The sequence below is a fragment of the Ictalurus punctatus genome, chromosome 18 (genome assembly GCF_001660625.3).
Source record: "Ictalurus punctatus breed USDA103 chromosome 18, Coco_2.0, whole genome shotgun sequence".
NCBI classification, from domain to species: Eukaryota; Metazoa; Chordata; class Actinopteri; order Siluriformes; family Ictaluridae; genus Ictalurus; species Ictalurus punctatus.
Window position 1 is genome coordinate 8,223,445 of NC_030433.2, and position 22,704 is coordinate 8,246,148.

The window sequence follows — 22,704 nt, forward strand, 5'->3', positions numbered from 1 at the left end:
GAATGTTCCAGAAGCTGCCGTGCAAGCCCAAGCCATGACACTATCTCCACCATGTTTCACAGATGACCTATATGTCTTGGATCATGAGCAGATCCTTTCTTTCTCCACACTTTGGCCTTTCCATCACTTTTTTTAGTGGTTCATCTTGGTTCCAGATCTTTTGTAGCTCATCTCTGTATTTATTTGCGAATTCCGATCTGGATGTCACTGACTGTTGTTTTTGGGTTTTTCTTCACAGCTTTCACAATGTTTCTGTCATCAGCTGCTGTTGTTTTCCTTGGCTGACCCGTTCCACGTCTGGTTGCTCAGTACACCAGTGGTTTCTTTCTTTTTCAGGACATTTGAAATTGCTGTATTGGATATGCCCAATGTTTGTGCAGTGCCTCTGATAGATTTTCCTTCTTTTCTCAGCTTCAAAATGGCTCGCTTTTCTCCCATAGACAGTTCTCCAAACTTCATGTTGGTTTATCGTTTTTAACAACAAATGTAGTCTTCACAGGTGAAACCCTGGGTTCAGACCAAGAGTAGACATTCAGAACTATTAAATCTTTAGTCAATTTAACAGGACACACCTGGGCAGCAAGAAACACCTATCAGTCACATGTTCCAGTATTTTTGATCACTTGAAAAATGGGTGGGTTCAAACAAAAGGTGCCACGTTCTTAGTGGTTTACACGTGTAGATGTAAATATGAGGAGATCTATCGTCTCGTATTCATCTTTCGATCTCGAACCCAAATGTCTTCAGTGTATAGTGAAAACAATAGAATAATTTTTTTTAAAAAGTCACCTTTAATCGGGCTTAATTAAAGTGTCGCTTGGTGGAAGTCTAAGAAAACGGGTTTCTTCCATTCCCTGCATGCTTTTAAATTTTTCTTTCTTTGCTCATTCCTTATCACAAAACACCAAAATTACATGTCACTTGAAGACGCTTTGGCTATTATTTTGTTTTTCCGATTGTCTAACAGCAGTCCCATCCTTAGAGAATGGTTTGGCATTTACATTTTTAAATGTAATTACGTTATAAATCAGTAGAAATTCAGTCAGGATCAAGGCTGACAAAATGGCCAGCAAAATCGATTTATTAGCTTAAAAAAGCGAATAAATCATGAATGTTTTGACTTCTGATTGTTTTATCCGTACATGACTCCTAATGGAACCGTGCTACTGTGCACTGCTGGCTGTTTCGCTAGTTAGCGTGCAAGCTAATTAGCAAACCAGTTAGCTTGGATGTTAGCCCTGTTGGAACAGAGTCACCCGACTAGCTAATTACTGGGTCCCCTTCTCCGTCTTCTCTCTCCCTTTTTTTTAAAAAAAAACTGTTACTACTTCCTGTTTACGACCCAGCCCCGTTTGTTCAATCAGGCTTTCAGGAGTGATGTGAAATGTCTTCAGCGACATTGTTCCAAGAGAAGAGTAAAGGAGGCTTAGAGCAACGCGAGTGGAGTGGAGCTCACTGCCTCCGCTTAATCGAGAAACCCCGAAGCGTGCTATAAACAACCAATTAACAACCAAATGAACTGTAATTATTCACCGAGACCTTTCCAGAAGAGCCAGGGCAAGAAAAATACACTACACACACACACACTACACACACACACACAGGTCCAGGGTGCTATTTATTTATTAAATTTTTTCCAAAAGCTTTTTATTTCCACCGTCTTTCTCTTATTTATTTTTTATTTATTTACTTAGATTCTTTCTTTTTTTGCTCAGATCCGTCATGGTCTGTAAAACACACAAAAATATACATGAGCTCTATGACGCCTGGACTGTATATGTATATACTCTATTATATCTTTCATATTTATTATATATTTTCATACTACTACTGTTATCAGTTCACCATATGTAAAAAAAAATAAAAAAAATAAATTGTAACTATGCTTAACAGGAGCCGAGCAATATGATGACATCACATCAATATTGTGATCTTTTATGTAAAAATATATTTTTCGGAGATCTTTTTTTAAAGACCTTTAAAAAAAAAAAAAAAAAACTTTTTGAAAAAAGGGTGACGAGGCAGCGTCATAAATGTATCTTATTTTTTATTTTATTTTGACTGAGGAATATTTTAAGCACATTCGCATATTGAAATTCATTTTAATTACGTGGAGAGAAATGAAGGAATATGATTCAGTGTGTACAGTTATATTGATGCAATTATATTCTCTCTCTCTCTCTCCCCATATTTCTCTCCACAGTGATCCTTACGTCAAACTCTCTCTGTACGTCGCTGATGAAAACCGCGAGCTCGCCTTAGTCCAGACCAAAACCATCAAAAAGGTAATGTTTACCAAATAACAAGCTCAGAAGATTCTCCAGGGTTCATTGGTTTTTTTCTAACGGCGTCTTCGGGACACAGGAATTTCTGCTTTGTGGTTTCCTCATTGCCCTGACAAGCTGTGTATTTATTTACTTAATGTGATTTTGTATGATTATTAGTAAACCACACTGCAGGAGCGAATATAGATTTTTTTTTGCATGGACACCGCTTGTACTGTATTTTGCACACGTTGGTTAAAGCAGACGTGCGAAACGTGAAAGATGGAAATTCGCCTGTTTTTCCACACGTTTCGAAACACTAACCTTTAAATAAATCATTGTCTGTGTGTAGCATTTAATATTTTACATTACACAGCTGTGTGTGTGTGTGTGTGGGGGGGGGGGGGGGGTGTGTGAATAGCTGTAAATCAGAGCAGAAGGAAATGTTTCCATGGTGCGTCTGCAAGACCTCGCTCATCTTCATCCTCCTCTTCGTGTCTGAAAAAGAAACCGGAGGAAAATGTGATTCTCGGTGAGGACTCTAGGCGATACATCGGCACCGTGCAGCTGTCGGCTCTCGAAGTGTGAAACTGACGATCAGAAACACATCTGCACCGAGTGCCCGAGTGTAGAGGAGGTGGAGAACCTTGATGTGGTGATGTGTGTTTGGTTTTTATTTTGAGGCTTTGATTGTGAACAGGGATTTTGCCTGGAGTTTTTACCCTCAACCAGGTCTCGGGATTTAATGCAGTACGTGCTGCCTCGTCCATGAGGTTACACTTCTGCCGCACTTCACTAAAGATTTTTGTAGTTTTTTTGTTTTTTCGGATGTTCATGCATGATGATGATGTGCGCTGTTCTGTTCTTCACTGCATGAGTTTTTAGTACCGAAGGAAATTAAAAAAAAAAAAAAAAAAAGAATAAATAAACAGCAAATGTGCACATGAGCCTTGATTGAGAAGGAATTCTTCAAAGTGTTATAAGCCCCGCCCCCAAATGAGCTCGGAACTGGGCTCCGGCCGAACGTGAAGACTGACCGAGTGCTCTGAAGTGAATGTAGGTGATTTAAACACACCAGCAGGGGGCAAACTGCCACTCGGAGAAACTCGCTCACTCTCTCACACTCACACACACTCCAGCTGACCTGGTTTGAGTTTGCGCATGAATGGAAACCAGTTATTCTTAAAAAAAAAAAAAAAATCACAGTTCTGCAAAAGTCCTTCCACATGTCTGGAATTGAAACTGTGTGTGTGTTAGTTCAAGTCTCTACATGACTCTATATGAGCTTGTTTGCTGCTCCTCTTTACACTACACAATACTCAACAGAACAGCAGTTGGATTAAATGCTCAGCCATTTATTTATTTATTTATTTATCTTCACCACAAAAATATTACGAGTCTCTTAATAAAGTTTTTCAAGCCAGTATAATAAAGGACACTTAATTACACAGATCTGTAATGTAAGTGAGAACGGGAACTAACTCGTGTCATGGACGTCCAACAGCGTTAAATGTAGCTGTAGACGGATAAAGACGACACGTGGCTATGGTGTAAGAGGAATAAAACACTTGGGGAAAATCATCAGATCTACCACTCGTGTAAAAAAGGTTTTATTGAAAAGGTTTCCTTGTATAAGCAGTACTTTACTTGCTGTGTGTGAGTGTGTGTATATGTTATCTTAAAGATCAGTAACAGTTCTCGTGAGTGAGTGTATGTGAGTGTGTGTATACGTTGTCTTAAAAATCTGTAACTGTTCTCGTGAGTGAGTGTATGTGAGTGTGTGTATACGTTATCTTAAAAATCTATAACTGTTCTCCAGAATGAGTGTTTTAACACAAAGTGTTAATCAATGCATGTTGCTTTGAGGTGAAAGTTAACTCAGCATTTAACCCTCTCCCTCAGCAGGTGTGATTTCAGTCCCTCACTGCTGCCCCCTACAGAGCAGGCAGTGTAGAGAACCGTGCAACCATGACAACTGAGGTTTATGCCTCTTTATCACAATTATACTCGTTATTTTATTTGCGCAGAACGCTGTCAGGTTTTTAAATAATAAATCTCTTTTTGTCTGTCTCGTTCTCTCTCTCTTATTCTCTGTCTCAAAATAAAGTACAAAAGTTGATTTATTTATGATTCCTTCTCTCTGTCTCTCTTTTTCTCTCTCTTTCTGTCTCTCTCTGTCTCTCTCTCTCTCTCCCTCTTAATTATTGAATGCATTTGAATCAACATTGTGTCTTTTCTTCTCTTTCAGACTCTGAACCCCAAATGGAACGAGGAGTTTTATTTCAGAGTAAGGCTTTTTTTTTTTCTTTCTTTCTTTCTTTTTCCCCTTCCTCACGCTCACGCTCTTTATTTCCCCTGAGTGGGACTTCACAGGAAATCTAAAACCTCGCTCTCTGTCTGCACTGTGCAGGTGAAAATAACCGGTGGTGTCCCAAACTTTCTGCACATTATTGTTGTTGTTGCTATTATTATTATCGTTGTTGTTGTTGATGATGATATTATAACTGATATAAACTGCACCAGTCTTGCGTCTGTATTAGATTTGGCTTTTTTCTGGTGAAGTATGCTGATGTTGGAGTGTGTGTGTGTGTGTGTGTGTGTGTGTGTGTGTGTGTGTGTGTGTGTGTGTGTGTGTGTCAGGTGTGTCCTCAGAATCACAGGCTCCTTTTCGAGGTGTTTGATGAGAACAGACTGGTGAGAAACTTTTTTTTTTCCTCTCCTGTAACACACTTCATCATTTTGTCATCATGTCAGTGTGATATTTTTGTGTTAAAAAGTTAATCATTGTCAGCACTCTTCATCACTGGAGGGTTTCTTCCTCCTCATGAGCGGTGTTAAATTCGGTCTGAAGCGTTTGTGATGCCTCAGTGAGGCGGAACGTTCCTCTCCACATGCTCACTTTGTTTCGGGTGAAACGGATGCCTTCAGGCCAAACGCAGTTCCACAGAGTCTCACACTGTTTTTATTTGTGTAACTGTAAACAGCCATACACATTTACATATACAGGATGGCTATGTGTGTATGCACGAGTGAGTGTGTACATGCCGATCCGTGTGTGTGTGTGTGTGTGTGTGTGTGTGTGTGATTGCACGCACGGTAAATGTGTGTTTCTGTGTATAATCTTAAGTACAGATTTTAGCTCTGTGTGTGTGTGTGCGTGTTTTCTCTTGGCACTATGTCAGTGTTGAGACTCTTCAGGCTCTGTGTGATGTCCTTATATGTCTGAGGAGGAGAAGCAGTGTTGAGGTTTCCTCTTGTCTCTTTACCTCTGTCTCTCTTATCTCTTTTTTTTCTTCTTTCACTCATCTTATTTTTCTCTCTTTTTGTGACCTTCTCATATTCAAAGATTTCGTGCTTGATGCTCTTGACGTTCTCAGTATTTCAGGCTGTGTGGTGTGAGATTCATTCATTATTTATCAGATTTTACGTAGTGTATGATATACGATACATGTCTTGAAACTTAGTGTACAATACATGATGCGTTTCTCAATGCGTGGTGTACGATACGCGTCTCGATACGTGGTGTATGATACTATGCGCGTCTCGATGTGTAGTGTACGATACACGATGCGCGTCCCGATGCATAGTGTATGATACGCGTCTTGATACGTAGTGTACAATACATGATGCGCGTCTCGATGCGTAGTGTACGATATACGATGTGTAGTGTACGATATATAATGCGCGTCTCGATGCGTAGTGTACGATATACGATGTGTAGTGTACGATATATAATGCACGTCTCGATGCATAGTGTACGATATACGATGCGTAGTGTACGATATACGATGTGTAGTGTACGATATATGATGCGCGTCTCGATGCGTAGTGTACGATATACGATGTGTAGTGTACGATATATAATGCACGTCTCGATGCATAGTGTACGATATACGATGCGTAGTGTACGATATACGATGTGTAGTGTACGATATATGATGCGCGTCTCGATGCGTAGTGTACGATATACGATGCGCGTCTCGATGCGTAGTGTACGATATACGATGTGTAGTGTACGATATATAATGCACGTCTCGATGCATAGTGTACGATATACGATGTGTAGTGTACGATATACGATGTGTAGTGTACGATATACGATGCGCGTCTCGATGCGTAGTGTACGATATACGATGTGTAGTGTACGATATACGATGTGTAGTGTACGATATATGATGCGCGTCTCGATGCGTGGTGTACGATATACGATGTGTAGTGTGCGATATATGATGCGCGTCTCGATGTGTAGTGTACGATATACGATGTGTAGTGTGCGATATATAATGCGCGTCTCGATGCGTAGTGTACGATATACGATGTGTAGTGTACGATATACGATGCGCGTCTCGATGCGTAGTGTACGATATACGATGTGTAGTGTGCGATATACGATGCGCGTCTCGATGTGTAGTGTACGATATACGATGCGCGTCTCGATGCGTAGTGTACGATATACGATGTGTAGTGTGCGATATACGATGCGCGTCTCGATGCGTAGTGTACGATATACGATGTGTAGTGTGCGATATATGATGCGCGTCTCGATGCGTAGTGTACGATATACAACGTGCGTCTCGATACGTAGTCTATGATATACGATACGCGTCTCGATGCGTAGTGTATGATACGCATCTCGATACGTAGTGTACGATACGCGTCTCGATGCGTAGTGTACGATACACAATACACGTCTCAATATGTAGTGTACGATATACGATGCGCGTCTCGATACGTAGTGTACGATACACGATGCACGTCATTCAACAAGGGCTTACGAGTATGCTGGTCAGGGGTCCACATACTTTTGGCCTTATAGTTTTGTATATACAATATAATTCACATCTCTATACGTAGTATGCGATACAACACGAAAGAGAAACTGTCGCTTGTAGCGGTCACTTAAATTGCAGCACCATGTCGCGTATGTACGTAGAAAATGAACACCTCCACAACTGGCGACACTGACGTGGGAGGATTTACACGTGCACGTATGGAGTACGATGCTAAACTGGAGTCTATAAGTGTCCCTTCATTTTTAGCAACATTATCTTTGTTGCTGCAGTGCAAGAATGTAAGGCACTCAGCTAAGCTCGGACATCAAATGTTTTGGGGAAAATCGCGTAAATTTATTTTCATTAATAACTTCTGAATAAGTTTTAAACCAGTTTGTTGTTTTTGCACTGAAGCGAGTCATCTGTATAAATAAGATCGTGTTTCAGAAGCCACCTGCTAGCTGCTGAATGACGTGGTCATGTGTGCTTTTGTTTTTGTATTAATGACTACATTTTTAAACGGGAACCAAATTATTTTTCTTTGTGTGTGGTTTTTTTTTTTTATATATTTTTTTTAAAGCCTTTTTGATTAGCTCCCAAATGCTGCTTGGCTTCTCCTCGTGTCCTCGGTGTATGGGGAGAGAGAAGACGCAGATTTATGAGTTAGTGGAGAGTGTTTCCTGTCTTAGCTGTGATCTCTCTCTCTCTCTCTCTCTCTCTCTCTCTCTCTCTCTCTCTCGCTCCTTCTCGCCCCCTTTTTTTCTGTCCCTCTGCCGGGGGCTAGCTTCATCCTGACAGATCAGTGGCAGCTGACAGAAGGCTGTTTGGATCTCTCGGATTGGTGGTGGGGTGTGTTTAAGAGAGACAGGAAGTCTGTGCCATTTTTGAGGCACGTGACCAAGGCTATCCTACCCTCACCTCGGCTTTCCTGAGTGCCAGGCGTCCTTACCCAATCACGCTTGGAATGCTACTTGTCACTCTGGTTATTTCTGCTGCCTGTCACCATCGAGGTGCAGTGCTAACAGTTTGCCAAATGATAGTGGGTATATTCTCTCCAAACTGTCCCCCCCACCCCTCTTCCCTACACACACACACACTCTGTCTCATTGGGAGTTTGTGGTCTGAACTTTGCAGATCTCTGGCAGTGCTTCTCTTGTTACTATGCACTCCTGCTTTTTCTCTCTCTCCCAGTGAGTGAGGGAAGGCAAAAAGTAAAGGGGGAAAACTGTGTGGGTGAGAGAGAGAGAGAGAGAGTGCAGAGAGCCGATCAGACACGTTTAAAGGGTGGGCAATAGACAGAGTCGAGTGGAACCAGACAGAGACGCGAGAATGTCTCGCCGGCTGCGTCTCTACTTTGGGTCCAACCGCAGCAACACAGCTCCAGAGTTACAGGAAGTCGAGGATGAAGACCAGAATACACATCACACAGAATACGATGTCGCTGGATCGGGAGACATGCTTTTCCAAATGCGTCTGCAGAACCCGTCGCTTGAGGAGGACGCTCCTGTTTCTGGTGCTTTCTTAAAACGAAGCTCCTCCATGTTTATCCCGCAGCTCCAGAGCCAAACCGAAGCGCCAAGGCCCACCAAGAGCACGTCCATGCAGATCTCCCTCCAGCGCTCGTCTACACCCCAGGAAGATGTACAGTCCATGGATTCACCACCAGGATACCCCCAGGATCCAGCTCCGGCATACACTGAGCCTGCAGAGGACTGGTTATCTTCTCAATCTGCGTTTTATCGCAGAAGAGAAAGTCAAACCACTCTGATCACGGATCAGACTAACCCAGGAACGGATCCTGCCCAGCCCAAGAGGCGAGTTTTCTGCGTCAGGCCACAGGATTTACAGAACGGGCTCTCTCCTTCGGGAATCGTCAACGAAGGTTCTCCAGGAATCAGCATCGGTGGGTTTTGTATCCAGCGAAGTGCCACCAATGGATCTGATGTCCAGCAGTTCAGAATAGTTCCGTACAGCCAGGATGGGCAAAACGGTGCCTGCCGTTGGTCTGTTCAGCCAACCACAGATGGAAATTCTGGTACTCGGAGACTCGTCTTCCAGCTCCAACAGGACAGAGGAAGAACCGTGGCTACAAATGGCCAGAGAGAGGCGTCTGAGCTTGGCTGTAAAGGTGGCCGTGCGGTACGTTACCCTCGAATCCGACTCGAGAGGAGCACCTCTCAGCCCTTACAACCTAGACAAGTACCATCGCGCCCTGGATCTATGCCTAACCTTCATGCCCCCATCTCTGAGAACGAAGTCGATGAGGACGGAGCTCAAGGCTGCACCTTTAAGATCAGGAAAGAGCAGGATCCGAGGCAGGCCAAGTTCAAGATATGTTTCAGCCAAGGAGGCAGCCACAGGTCTAACTCGACACAGGATATTAGCTTTGGAAAAGGACCTACCTGGAACGACCCGAAGGTAATTACCACCGGAGGTCTAGAATTTCACATCGTATGCAGGTTTTCTCTCATTTTCTATCCATGTATTGATTTGGTTTCTGTTGGAATGTCACCACGTTAGGCCCCATGTGTTACCAGATGGCTGATTTTATTACACAATGCACATTTTGTGTGTGTGTGTCTAGACCTGGAATGTGACGTTTTGTCAATAATTCACCGTGTTAGTAGTTAATAAGTGGATGGCTAATGAGAAAAGCAGAGGAGAGGAGGTAGGGAGTTTGGGACTGTGTGATGGGGAGGGGGAAGGACTTTCTGGGAAGTAAGAAAGAGTAAGAAAAATGGAAAGGCAGGAGAAAAGCTTAACCGCACTGGTTTTTGGTTTCTCAACCTCAGACGTTCAAAATTTTACCAGTGGATTTTTCTTGAGAAAAAAAAAATTAATGTAAAAAAATAAGTGGGGAGGTGTTGGGAGTAAAGGAACTGAAAGGAGCACTGACAGATATGCCTGCCTGCCCAGAAGTGCTCTTAACCTTGTTTTTTTTTTTTTGTCTCTCTCTTGTCGTTATAAGAGCGGACTGTTCTATCTTTAGACCTGCATCAAGTGCTGTTGTTGGGTTTTCAGATCAGCCCTTCTCCCTTGACTTGGATCACTGTACGCCTCAGCTGCTCTGTGGTCGTTAAGGTCTAGGATACAGTTACAGCTAAAGTGACCATAAAGACCTTTGACACGCTGCACGTATCAGTTTGCAAAAAGGTTTCGAGATGTTTGCTGAATATATCCAAGTCTTGACAATGCTCCTTTGTATGAAAACGGTTACGCCAACCTCAAATATTAAAACTAAATCTCGGCTCCAAACCCGCTGGTTTCTTTAATGACTGTGATGGATTTCTAATGTGCTTCTCGTTGACCTTTTGTGTTTTACTTGAGAGTTAAGAGTATTTTGCTTTGTAAATGACATTTTTCGTCGCTCGGTGTCGCAACCTTGCTGTATGTTTCACGATCATAAGAAAGTGTTGTTTTCATATGAGGAGAAAAAGAGGTTACTGGAAGCGAGGTATCTGGGAATTCCCACGTTATTTGCATCAGCTGAATCAAATGTCCGTAACGATCCTATTTCCTCCGCTGGGATCTCATGGACTACAGGTGTGTTCTTACTTATTATTTTAAAGGGTTAAAGGTCAGAGTGAAGTCTTCATGGAGTAAAGCGCTCTGTTTCGTGCTCTTATAGGAAAATAATCGTTGACGGAGTGGTGTCATGAAGCAAAGTTCCTGTTGTCACTTATTCACCGATTGCAAGGTGTTTTGTAATGCGTTTATGCGGAGCGTCCACCGACCAAGTCCCATGAGCTATTACCATAGAAATGACATTAATATAAACCCGGTGATTTGCAGCTAGAAATGAATAAGCAGCTTTCAACTAATCCGAATCAAGAGTCAGACAGTGCTGTGGTATCTTCTCTGGCTTCTTGATGAGTCTTTATTGGTCAAATATACAGTAGAGCACAGTGAAATTCTTTTCTTTCTTTTTTTTTTTTTTTCCTTTTTTTAAAATTTTGTAATTAACACTTTTATTGATTCACAAGTTAACACAAATAGACAAACAACATATATAATGAATCAAACTATTTTAACATAAATCCTCACTATAACCCCTCCCCCTACCAACCTCCCACCTGGTCCCCCCACGAACACTCCTGTGGTCAATAGAATATAAACTCACATATCCAAAAAAATAAAAGTAAATTAAAATACACACAATTAAATAAATAAATAAATACAATAATCAAGTATAATCATAGACTAAACTCTAAATTATACTCTCCACTGCCCCTCCTCGAGAGTCCCCCAAAAACGCCAAATAACTGCTCCATTTCTTCCTAAAGGAATTCCCAACTCCAATCCTTCTGCTCGACGCCTCCTCAAAGGCAGCCACCCTCCCCATCTCCATACACCACTCTGGAAACGAGGGCGCTCCATCTGATTTCCATCCCCTTAAAATAACCTGTCTACCAATCATCACACTGGTCAAAACCCAATCTTTTTTGTACCTATCCTCCAATTTTGTGACCTCTCCATCTCCCAAAATAGGGAGTCTAGGGCAGAACGAGATCTGAGTGTTCAACACCTCACATACAAAGCTCTGCACCTTCCACCAAAACTCTTGGATCTTATGACACCCCCAAAAAACATGGGAGTGTCACCATCTTCTGAATGGCATCGCCAGCAGGTGGGTGTGTCTTTAAGACCGAGCCTATATAATTTAGGGGGTGTGTGAAATTCTTTTCTTTGCATACCTCAGCCTGTCAGGAACTGGTCAGAGCACAGGGTCAGCCATGATACAGCGCCCCTGGAGCAGAGAGGGCCTTGCTCAAGTTGACAGCTTGGCAGTGCTGGGGCTTGAACCCCCGACCTTCCGATCAGTAACCCAGATCCTTAACCGCTAAGCCACCACTTCTTCTACCAAAAGGCGTGCTAAAAACTGCTACGCTTTAGGAACTTCCCTGACATTCTGCCAAGACTTTCAGGTGTCCTCGGTGATCGAACGCTTCCAGACACCGTAGGGGAAGGAAGGTATTTGGGGAAATACAGCGCCCTCCAAAAGTATCGGAACAGCAACGTCAGTTCTGTGTTTTTTTCCCCGCTATATGTTGAAGACATTTGGGTTTGAGATCAAAAAGTGAATGAGGCGATAGGTCATAATTTCAGCTTTCGTTTCCTGATATTTACGTCTAGACGTGTTGAACAACTTAAAACATGGTACCTTTGGTAGCAGACCTCCCAATTTATTGGTGAGCAAAAGTATAGGAACAGAGAAAGTAATTTAAAGTGAATAACGCTTGTTATATTATATTGGTTGCATATCCCTTGCTTGCAGTAACTACTTCAAGTCTGAGACTCATCGATAGATTGTTCCTGTAGACTTCTGAATTGATTCTGCTGCTACCATCATGAGTTCCATTATCAATAATGATTAGTGAGAATGTTCCAGAAGCAGTCATGACGCTACCTCCACCATGTTTCACAGATGAGTTTGTATGGTTTGGATCATGAGCAGATCCTTTCTTTCTCCACACTTTGGCTTTTCCGTCACTTTGGTAGAGGTTCATCTTGGTTCCAGAAATGTTGTGGATCATCTCTGTATTTTTTTGCGAATTCCAGTCTGGTTTCCCGATTCTTGCTGCCGATGAGTGGTTTGCATCTTGCGGTACAGGCTCTATATTTCTGCTCTCGAATTCTACTTTGAACGATGGCTTGTGATACCTTCACCCCTGCCCTGTGGAGGTTGTTGATGTCATTGACTGTTAGTTTTTTTGTTTTTCTTCACAGCTCTCACAATGTTCTGTCATCAGCTGCGTTTTTTTCCCTTGGCTGACCCGTTCCATGTCTTGTCGCTCAGTACACCAGTGGTTTCCTTCTTTTTCAGGACATTTCAAATTGCTGTATTGGCTATACGCAATGCCTCTGATAGATTTTCCTTCTTTTCGCAGCTTCAAAATGGCTCGCTTTTCTCCCATAGACAGTTCTCTGATCTTCATGTTGGTTTATCGTTTTTAACAACAAATGTAGTCTTCACAGGTGAAACCCTGGGTTCAGACCAAGAGTAGACATTCAGAACTATTAAATCTTTATACCATCAATTTTACAGGTCACACCTGGGCAAGAAGTAACACCTGTCAGTCACATGTTCCAGTAATGGGTGGGTGCAAACAAATGGTGCCACGTTCTAAGTTTTTTAACACTTCTAGATGTAAATACGAGGAAAGAAAAGCCGAAATACTGATCTATCATCTCATATAAGTTTTTTGATCTCAAACACGAACAAAAACAAATTAATTGTCCCTGCTGTTCCAAACATTTCAGAGGGGACTGTAAGATTGTGTATGTACAAATGAGGACTACTACTACAATGATGATGGTTCGCTCCTGCAGATGCTGCTCAGAAAATAACCTCATTTGTTTCTTAGCTATATTTGTCCTATTTTTTTAAATTTTACTAGACTAATTTTATCTTCTAGCATCTCTGGAAATGAGTTTTATTTAGCCTTGATGGTACATGCTAAATTTCTGTTCTGCACTTCTAGCTGAGTTTGCATTTCAAAACGTTCGATTATTTCTGTGTTTACGAATGGAATCGGTCATCTGACCTGAATTTAACCCACTTTGTAGGTTTGTGAGGGATTTTTTTTTTAAAAACAAAATTTTTAAAATGTAAAGAAAGTTTGGTGTTTGTGCTCTTGTCCAATATGACTGGTTCGGAAGCAGAGGTCAATTCTGTAGGAAATAATTTCCAAAACCTTAATTATCCTCCTTAGCTCTAGAGGCTTTCCTTCTTACTTCCTGTTGTGCAGTGATTACTATGGCTATAAGAATCTGTGGAAAGCCCCCTAAGGAGGAATGAAGGAGTTTCCCCATTGGTGTCGTATGATTTGCTGGCATTTTTTGGATCTCTGAGGTTTTGTGTACACTATACGTGACCAGTGAATCATCAGCTTTACTCTGTATCGGTTGCTGAAACTGAAGGAAAATGTTGTGGATGATCTGTATTATCTCCACACTCGGTGACTCACACTCTCTCCTTCTCTCTATCTCTCTGTGTCTCTCAGCGGAGACTGTAGGCCGTTCTTTAGAGCCGTACAGAGTCTCTGTGTTCTCGTTAACACACTGGACTTTGGTTTAAATGTCAAGCGAGCTGGAAAAACAAAGTGCAGAACATGGGCTGAACGTCGCAGATTTTCTGACAAAACTCATCCAGATCAGAGTTCACTAGAGAAAAAATAAAACAGCTTGAGTGTTGACGCTGAGCAGCTCGCTGCATCATATCTTCATTTCCAAACGCTTCGAACAAATCAGTGTTTTGTCAGGAATTTCAGTCTAATTTCCATAATGTTCTTACATCTCGGACCGGGCCATGTTGTACAGATGTGATGACGGAACCTGAAACGGTTTGCGGGGTGGGTGGGGTGGAATCGACTGAGACGTGTTCGGTATCTGAAGTTTCTGACACTTCATTAATTTGGCTCTGAAGCTACAAGTAGCTAACGAGCAATGGAAGTAAAACCGAGCATTTGAGAACGACTCGAGTGAAAAACAACAACTGATTGTAAGTCGGCTCGTAATTCTCTCGACGAGGCTTCAGTACGTGTTTGAGAGGAAAGGACACAAAACTTCTGATTTTGCACTGTTTAATTTTTTTGCCTGGCAAACATCGCACACCTTAAATTATATTATGGTAATTACTCGGACGCGAGTCAAGATCCGCGGTCTTAGAACTCACAATGCCAGTTTTATTTCGCTGCGAACAAAGATGGACGAAGGGCGCGAGCACAGCTCTGACGTTCATGTAAAAATCAGCCAACAGGAGGACGCCAAACTCACGGGACGGCTACTGATATGATGATGGCGAAACATAAACGAAGCCGAAATGTTAAGCGTAAACGCTAATGGGTAGAAAAAATCCCGTTATTAGAGGTGGACCGGTTGGGCGTCTAAACCTAACCCTTGCCAATAACCGATTAATCAACCATAGTGTTTAATATTGATACTGAATGAAAGTATAACACTCGGAGTGTAGCTTTATTACAAAAATAAACAGTACTGACTGTACCATGAAAATTTACTGTACTTTTAAAAAAATGCAATACATGTATAACTATTAATATATTTTAGCTATTAATAATTATTAAAGTAAATAAATAACATGCATCCAAACTGAACCAAAAAAGTAGCGCTCCAAATAACAAATAGAGTCGTCCAAAATCAATTAAAAACACTTCAAATAACATGACGAAATTGGTCAGTGATGGGTTTTATTTCGCCTCTAGAGGCCGTTCTTGTACCGTATAACGACAGCGGACGCTTCACAGCTGCTCCGCAACCGAGAAACACTATCCCGTGGAATTTTTCACGATCAGCAAAACCGATCAATCGGATCGACCTCTACTCATCAGTATCTCAAGTTCACCTTAAACGTTTGTGTTTATGCCAGCCGGGTTTCCACACAAACCGACGGCCAGGTGATCGATGACTTAAGCAGCGTTATACGTAGCAATTTACTTTAATCGCAGATCTATCGTTTGAGGATCTTCATGGTATATTCTGTCACGGAGAGCACGCGCTATCATCCAGTCTGTTTATAGAATTTTATTAGGATCTCATACGGTGTGACGAGGAATAATCTAAAAACAGGACTTTTGGGTAGCTGAACAAATTTTATTCGAAAATCCCTGGTATAAACAGGGTGAAAACCGCGATGCTCGAGTGTGTGTTGTTGTTGTTGTTGTTGTTGTTGTTGTTGTTGTTGTTGTTTCAACCAGTTTATTCCACATGCAGGCTCACTCTGGTCTTGATCGACACAGGAATGGGCTTTTACACTTCGGACAGGTAAATGAGCCTATGAGCAGAGTTAGCGTAACTGGACACGCAGCATAGATTAGTTTCACTGTGTGGCTTTCAGGGTGCGAGCCGAGGCTTCACGCGGTGACTGAAACACGACCCCTGACCCACTGAACCTTTGACCTTTTCCCTTTTACATCCTCGTCTCTTCCTCACTGGAGTAATCGTAAACTGGGTCTCTCTCTCTCTCTCTCTCTCTCTCTCCCTTGCTCACTCACTCTCCCCTTTCTTCTTTCTTTTCCTCCATTCTTCAGATCGTAGCTGGTTTTTCTCTCTGGGTCGCGTGTGTGTGTGTGTGTGATGAGTCCCTCCAAATTCAAGTGCTAATTCTGTTTTTCCTCTGATTCACACAGACTAGAGATGACTTCCTGGGACAGGTGGATGTGCCTCTGAATTACTTGCCGGTAAGTTCTTTGTATAAGAGTGTTTGTGTGTGTGTTTTACTTGGAATGCCCTCACGGACGACTTTCCTGAAAACATGAACCTCCGAAGCCCCTCTCCCTGTAGGGAGTGGAAACAGGGGGTTGTGTTTGAAATGTAAACATGTGGGCCAGTTAAGGAGGGTGTCCCTCTTCAGCTAACGACGGAAAAATAGCACTAAACCGAACAACAAGCCATAGTAAACACGCGCACACACACACACACACACACACACACACACACACACAGAGCTTTAGTCAAGCTAGGCAAAACAAGGCCTTTTCATTGTGATTTTGTCATCAAAAGTTTTTTAGTATACAGTATAAACTAGGGATGTCAGGATACCAAAAATCTAGTAGTCGGTACCGATACCACCAAAAGTACACGATACTTGATGACAAAGTCGATACCACGGTGTGGTATAAAAATAAAATAAAATTTAAAAAATTTAAAAACTCTCCTGGATGACATCCTCCTCTGGCTGATACTGGCAAAAAGAGGGGGAGAGAGAGGGAGATGGGGGAGGGTATTGTAGTTATCAAACACTGTCCGACAATGAGTCTCCGGAGGTGCACTCCTAAACGCGTGCATGCACACATACACATACAAAACACACACACAGGCACGCACACACATGCACACACGCACACACCCCTTATACTCTGAATGCAAGCGTTAGTTTAAATTCACTGATATGGTGGCAGGCCAAAACGATTTATCATAAGCATGAACATGTGAATAATTATTAGTGACATTAATCTACATTTAGCTGACAGGACACGGGCTGAATGGCGATGCATGCTGGCCCATTAGGAGGTAGTTTATAACACTGCAGTGCGTTAGCGTCGTTAACAAATAACTGGCTATCGCTAACATTACATGGAGCATAACGTTAGCTGTTTTCACGGCCACAATGCCAGCTGCCTCAAACAAATATAATATAGGGACCGTCTTTCAGGTGTTCGCCAAATTCCAGGTGTTTCCTTGCTTGGTTTGAAATGAAGGATAGCATCGGTTGCACACCGGAAACCGATACTAGCTTTCCTCTCAACGAGTCGGGGTGGAGCTAAACTTGTTAAGCTAAGCTAAACTTCTGTAGTTTTTCCCGTGTGCTTGTAGGCGTTCCTCTTCTTCTTCACCTCTTGTGGACCGACTAAAACACTTGCGCGTATTTGCTGCCCCCTTCAGCTCCGGAAGAATCTCAACCTCGGTACTCGGTACTTTCGTTACAAACGGTGCTAATGCTACTGCAGAAAAACAAGTACCGTCACGTTTTAAGAATGTTGGTACCGAAGTATCGGTTCTCGTGACATCTCTAGTATAAACACAACAGTTTCCAGTTTAGTAGGTAGTAAAAAATTTATATTTATAAATTTATAATACGGGAATTCCGGACCAATCCCTATATCCGATGTTTGCCATGTACATGTGTCACTGCACATAAATATGTATTTTTATGAATTGTGATTAAAAAAATTGAAAACATACAAATTTATAACGAAGTTTAAACTCTGCCAAAAACCTCAGTTGGTATTTTGATCATCAGTCTGTAAAACTGTAAATAGTTCTAGAAAGCTTTGGTGTTATAGACGGGAACTAAGGTCCGATCGGTTAAATTGGTATCGGGGTGGGAACTGAGGTCCAGTTAGTTGTAGGGGCATTGAGGGGGCTGGAACTGATGTCTGATCGGTTATTGGAAGATGGGAGCTGCAGGATCTCTGATCTGATTGGTTACAGTGGTACTGTTGGGTCAGGATGTGTGATCTGATTGGTTGCAGTGGTATTACTGGGGGGCAGGATCTGAGATCTGATTGGTTGCAGTGGTATTATTTGGGGCAGGATCTGATTGGTTGCAGTGGTATTATTGGGGGCAGGATCTGTGAGCTGATTGGTTACAGTGGTATCCCTATTAGATGAACCTGGGCAACAAAAAAAAAGTATCAATTCAAAGCAAACCCCGCTGTTCCTTTCTCACATACTAGATACAGAGATAGAGAGAATTGTTGCTGTTTTGTAGTTAAAATTAAAACACATTACAGGATGTTTGTGTTAAGCGAGCATTGTGACTAACGTTATCAAATCCAAAGCTATGAAACAGAATCTCTGTGTCTGTCATCACTCATTACACAACGTCTTCAGTGGTAGCGGGTGCAGCTGTGGGCTTTCAGCTAAATCCCAGACAAACGCCACGTATAATTACAAGCTGAAGCGTGTTCTGCACACTCACTCTTTCACGTCACCTGACTTACTCACTTCCTCTCATTTACGAATAGCTTATGATCTCGGGACCCTCTTCAACCTTGTGCTAGACGTCTGGGTGTATATTAGCGCTAATCCCACACTTCCCACATGTTATGTAATCCCTAAACCATGTAAAGCTAGTTCAGAGGGGGTTTAGCAAGGGTCAAGGGTTTAGAACTGGACTCGTATTAGTTCTGGGTTTATCCAGAGTGTCTGTGGGTCTTTAAAAATTCTTAAAATGTCTGAACGTAACACAAATATAGTTGTATAAATGAGGGATGTTCATTTTTTTAAGCTGTTTTTGAATCTTTTGTTACGCTATTTAATTTGTTTTGAAATATTTCATATCAGGTTTAACGCACTGGATATGCATATATGAATATGGGGGTTAGTCACATGAGGCAGGGGCGCATGCTAACCTAAGGCTAACAATATCTACCTGCTGTCGAACTAGCATGCACAGAGGTGCGATAAACTTGGAGGCGGGGGAACTGTGTAGACGTCCTTTTAACTAGCCCGTGGTATCGTGTTGACCTTGTAGTACCTGAACTCATCCTGCTCCCGAATTAGTACAGGAGCCAAAATACAGCTAGTCATAGGCTAGGCTAATAAAGCTAGTCCTGGACTAATACTGGACCAGCATTAACGCCAGTCCTGGACTAATACTGGACCAGCATTAACGCCAGTCCTGGACTAATACTGCACCAGCATTAACGCCAGTCCTGGACTAATACTGCACCAGCATTAACGCCAGTCCTGGACTAATACTGGACCAGCATTAACGCCAGTCCTGGACTAATACTGGACCAGCATTAACGCCAGTCCTGGACTAATACTGCACCAGCATTAACGCCAGTCCTGGACTAATACTGGACCAGCATTAACGCCAGTCCTGGACTAATACTGGACCAGCATTAACGCCAGTCCTGGACTAATACTGCACCAGCATTAACGCCAGTCCTGGACTAATACTGCACCAGCATTAACGCCAGTCCTGGACTAATACTGGACCAGCATTAACGCCAGTCCTGGGCTAATACTGCACCAGCATTAACGCCAGTCCTGGACTAATACTGCACCAGCATTAACGCCAGTCCTGGACTAATACTGCACCAGCATTAACGCCAGTCCTGGACCTTTTTATTAAAGCTGATCTGATGTGTATTAAAGCTAGTCCTGGACTAATTCTGGACAAATTGTTATTAGTTGGTCCTAAGCCCATGCTTTAAAAAAGGGGCTGGACTTGTGCATGACTTATGTTGAAATTAATCTTAGACCACCGTAAAATGGAATCCTGGACCTGTGCTGGCTTAGTACATATTAAAGCAAATTCTAGACATACATTTAAATGATATTAAAGCTAATCCTGAGCCTGTGTTTAAAATTGATCCTGTTTCTATATTAAAGCTAGGAAAGCTCATCCTGAACTAATCCTGGATCTATATTAAAGCTAGCACTAGCCCTAAATTAAAGCTAATCTTGTGTAAATATATTTTAAAGCTAGAAACTCTCGTCCTGGACTGATCTCCTGGACCGATGCTAAAGCTGGTCCTGGATCCGTAGTATAACCAATCTTAGTATTGTATAAAAGCTAATTTAAAAAAATAATCCTGGTTCTTTGCTAAAGCTAGTCTTCGACTAATTCAGAACTGATATTAAAACTAATCTGTACTCGTTCATGAGGCTGGACTGCTGATGCTCTTCAGTGTCACGTCAACAGCAGACACACTTCTTTTGGGGTGTTTTTGGTGTGTTTCCTAATCGGTTGTGTACTGGATATGGATAGTTCTACCACGGAAAGATAAAGATACGAAGTGGAAGAAACCGTTGAAATTGGCCACTTATGTCCCAGACTAGTCTGATAGGATCTTTTAAGGAAATACTGGGATTTATCTCGCGGATGTGAGTGGCACTTCAGACACGTAGCTGCTTCCTAGAACGGTGCTGGTTTTTTGTTGTTTTTTTCCAGGCTGTCCACACCTCACGTTTAATCTGACTGCTATCTAACATCCTCTGCCAGGTGCTGGGTGCACCAAGTCTCGGGAAATCCAGCTTTAAATGAGTAAATAAAGAGGAACAGATGATATAATGAGCTGATCTCCTCGAAGCAGTTATACTGCTAAAGCTGATGGGTTTCTCAGAGCTTTCAGTAGATGCAGTTTCCAGTCTCAGATTCTGAAATCCTTCTTTTTTTTTTTTTTTTTTGGTTAAATTTTCCTTGTTTATGTACATTCTTGGTCTCTGGCAGATTTGCTGATGCCGTTGATTCTTGTGGAGCCACTAATAGCAGCTGCTGTTCTGTAGAGCTACAACCTGTGGCCTGCATGGAATATGTAACAGGAGATGTTGATTACGTAAGCAGGACTCTGGAAGTTCGCCATGGTGTTCAGCCTCTAACTGCTTTCCCTGACTCACTCACCAACGCTCAGATGTTCACAGCTTTGCAGTGTGATAGAGCTGAGGCTGTTGCTTTCTTTATTTACTTTGAGTCTGTTTTGGTTTGTTCGCAGACAGAGGATCCGGCGATGGAGCGGCCATACACATTTAAAGACTTCCTCCTCAGGCCAAGAAGGTCAGTGTTTTCTGTTTTGTTTTGTTTGTTTTGGTTTTTTTGGATTTTGTTTAACACAAAATATGGTCAATCAACCAAAATGTTTGGATTGCATCCACAAACGAGTAGCTAACAAGTGATGGAAGCATATAGCCTCCGGTTTATACCGATCAGCCATAACATTAAAGCCACTGACAGGTGAAGTGAATAACATTGATTATCTCGATACATTGGCACCTGTAAAGGGGTGGGATATATTTATTAGGCAGCAGGTGAACAGTCAGTTCTCTAAGTTCTCGATGTGGTAGCAGGAATGGCAAAGTGTAAGGATCTGAGCGACTTTGGCAAGGACCAAATTGTGACGTCTAGACGACTGGGTCAGAGCATCTCCAAAACAGTAGGACTTGTGGGGTGTTCCCAGAATGCAGCGATTAGTACCTAGCAAAGGTGGTCCAAGGAAGGAGAACCGGTGACCCGCCGACAGGGTCATGGGTGCCCAAGACTCATTGATGTGCATGGGGAGCGAATGCTAGCTTGTCCAGTCTGATCCCACAGAAGATCTACTGTAACACAAGCTGCTGAAAAAGGAGTCTGAATACACAGAGCATCACAGCTTGCTGCGTATGGAGCTGAAACCTCCTACAATGGGAACACCACTGAAACCTCCTACAATGGGAACATGAGCATCAGAACTGGACCATGGAGCAATGGAAGAAGGTGGTCTGATCTGATGAGTCATGTTTTCTTTTACATCATGTGGACAGGCACGTGCGTCGCTTACTTGGGGAAGAGATGCACTATGTGAAGATGTAGTGTGATGTTCTGGGTAAGGTTCTGCTGCGAAACCCTGGATCCTGGAGTTAATGTGGATGTTACTTTGAGACGTACCACCTACCTAAACAGTGCTGCAGACCGAGTACACCCCTTCATGGTAACGGAATTCCCTAATAGCAGTGGCCTCTTTCAGCAGGATAATGCTCCCTGACACACTGCAGAAACTGTTCGGAACGGTTTGAGGAACATGACAAAGAGTTCAAGGTGTTGACTCGACCTCTGAATTTCCCAGATCTCAATCCGATCGAGCGTCTGTGGGATAAACAAGTCCGATCCACGGAGGTCCCACCTCACAACTTACAGGACTTAAATTATCTGCTGCTAATGTCTTGGTGCCAGATACCACAGCACACCTTCAGAGGTCTTGTGGAGTCCATGCCTCGATGACTCAGAGCTGTTTTGCAGGCACAATATTAGACAAGTGGTTTTAATGTTACAGCTGATCGGTGTGTGTTGTCTATAAACATAGACAGAAGAAAGCTACAAACGGTTGTAGTGCAGAATCTTGAAGTTGGCAGCTGTAAGTTTGTTGGCCACACTAGTAACACTTAAACCCTAACACAACTTTTCAATCACTTTTGTGCAACCAAACTATTCATTTAAAGTGCCTGGGCCCCTAAAAGAACTATAAATTTAGGAACATTAAAAAAAAAATTGTTGTTGTGTAGTTTTTAAATAACTCCTAAAATGTTCTGCGTACAGTACATCCCCAGACTATTCGGATGATTGTTTTCTTGTTACAGTCTGGATAGGATCTGGATTGGTTGCTAATATTTGTGTGTGTATATTTTAAAGGTACAGTTTGTAGTTTGTGTTGTTTCTGGATCTG

The 22,704-nt window shown here is 42.3% G+C and overlaps 1 protein-coding gene across 5 annotated transcripts in view; it reads left to right on the forward strand.

Annotated features, from left to right (window-relative positions):
- The window catches only part of nedd4l (NEDD4 like E3 ubiquitin protein ligase), a 64,180-nt gene that overhangs the window by 12,251 nt on the left and 29,225 nt on the right, over window positions 1–22,704 (forward strand). For 3 of the 5 annotated variants that reach the window (XM_017492551.3, XM_017492553.3, XM_017492552.3), the window contains exons 1-3: window positions 8,227–9,454; window positions 16,183–16,233; window positions 21,001–21,062. In XM_017492551.3, coding sequence (XP_017348040.2) covers window positions 8,366–9,454; window positions 16,183–16,233; window positions 21,001–21,062 — 1,202 coding nt within the window. In that variant the 5' untranslated portion in view covers window positions 8,227–8,365. Of the gene's footprint in view, window positions 1–2,203; window positions 2,286–4,512; window positions 4,552–4,904; window positions 4,959–8,226; window positions 9,455–15,766; window positions 15,818–16,182; window positions 16,234–21,000; window positions 21,063–22,704 lie in introns of those variants that run through there. The other 2 variants (XM_017492554.3, XM_017492556.3) reach the window with 2 other exon arrangements.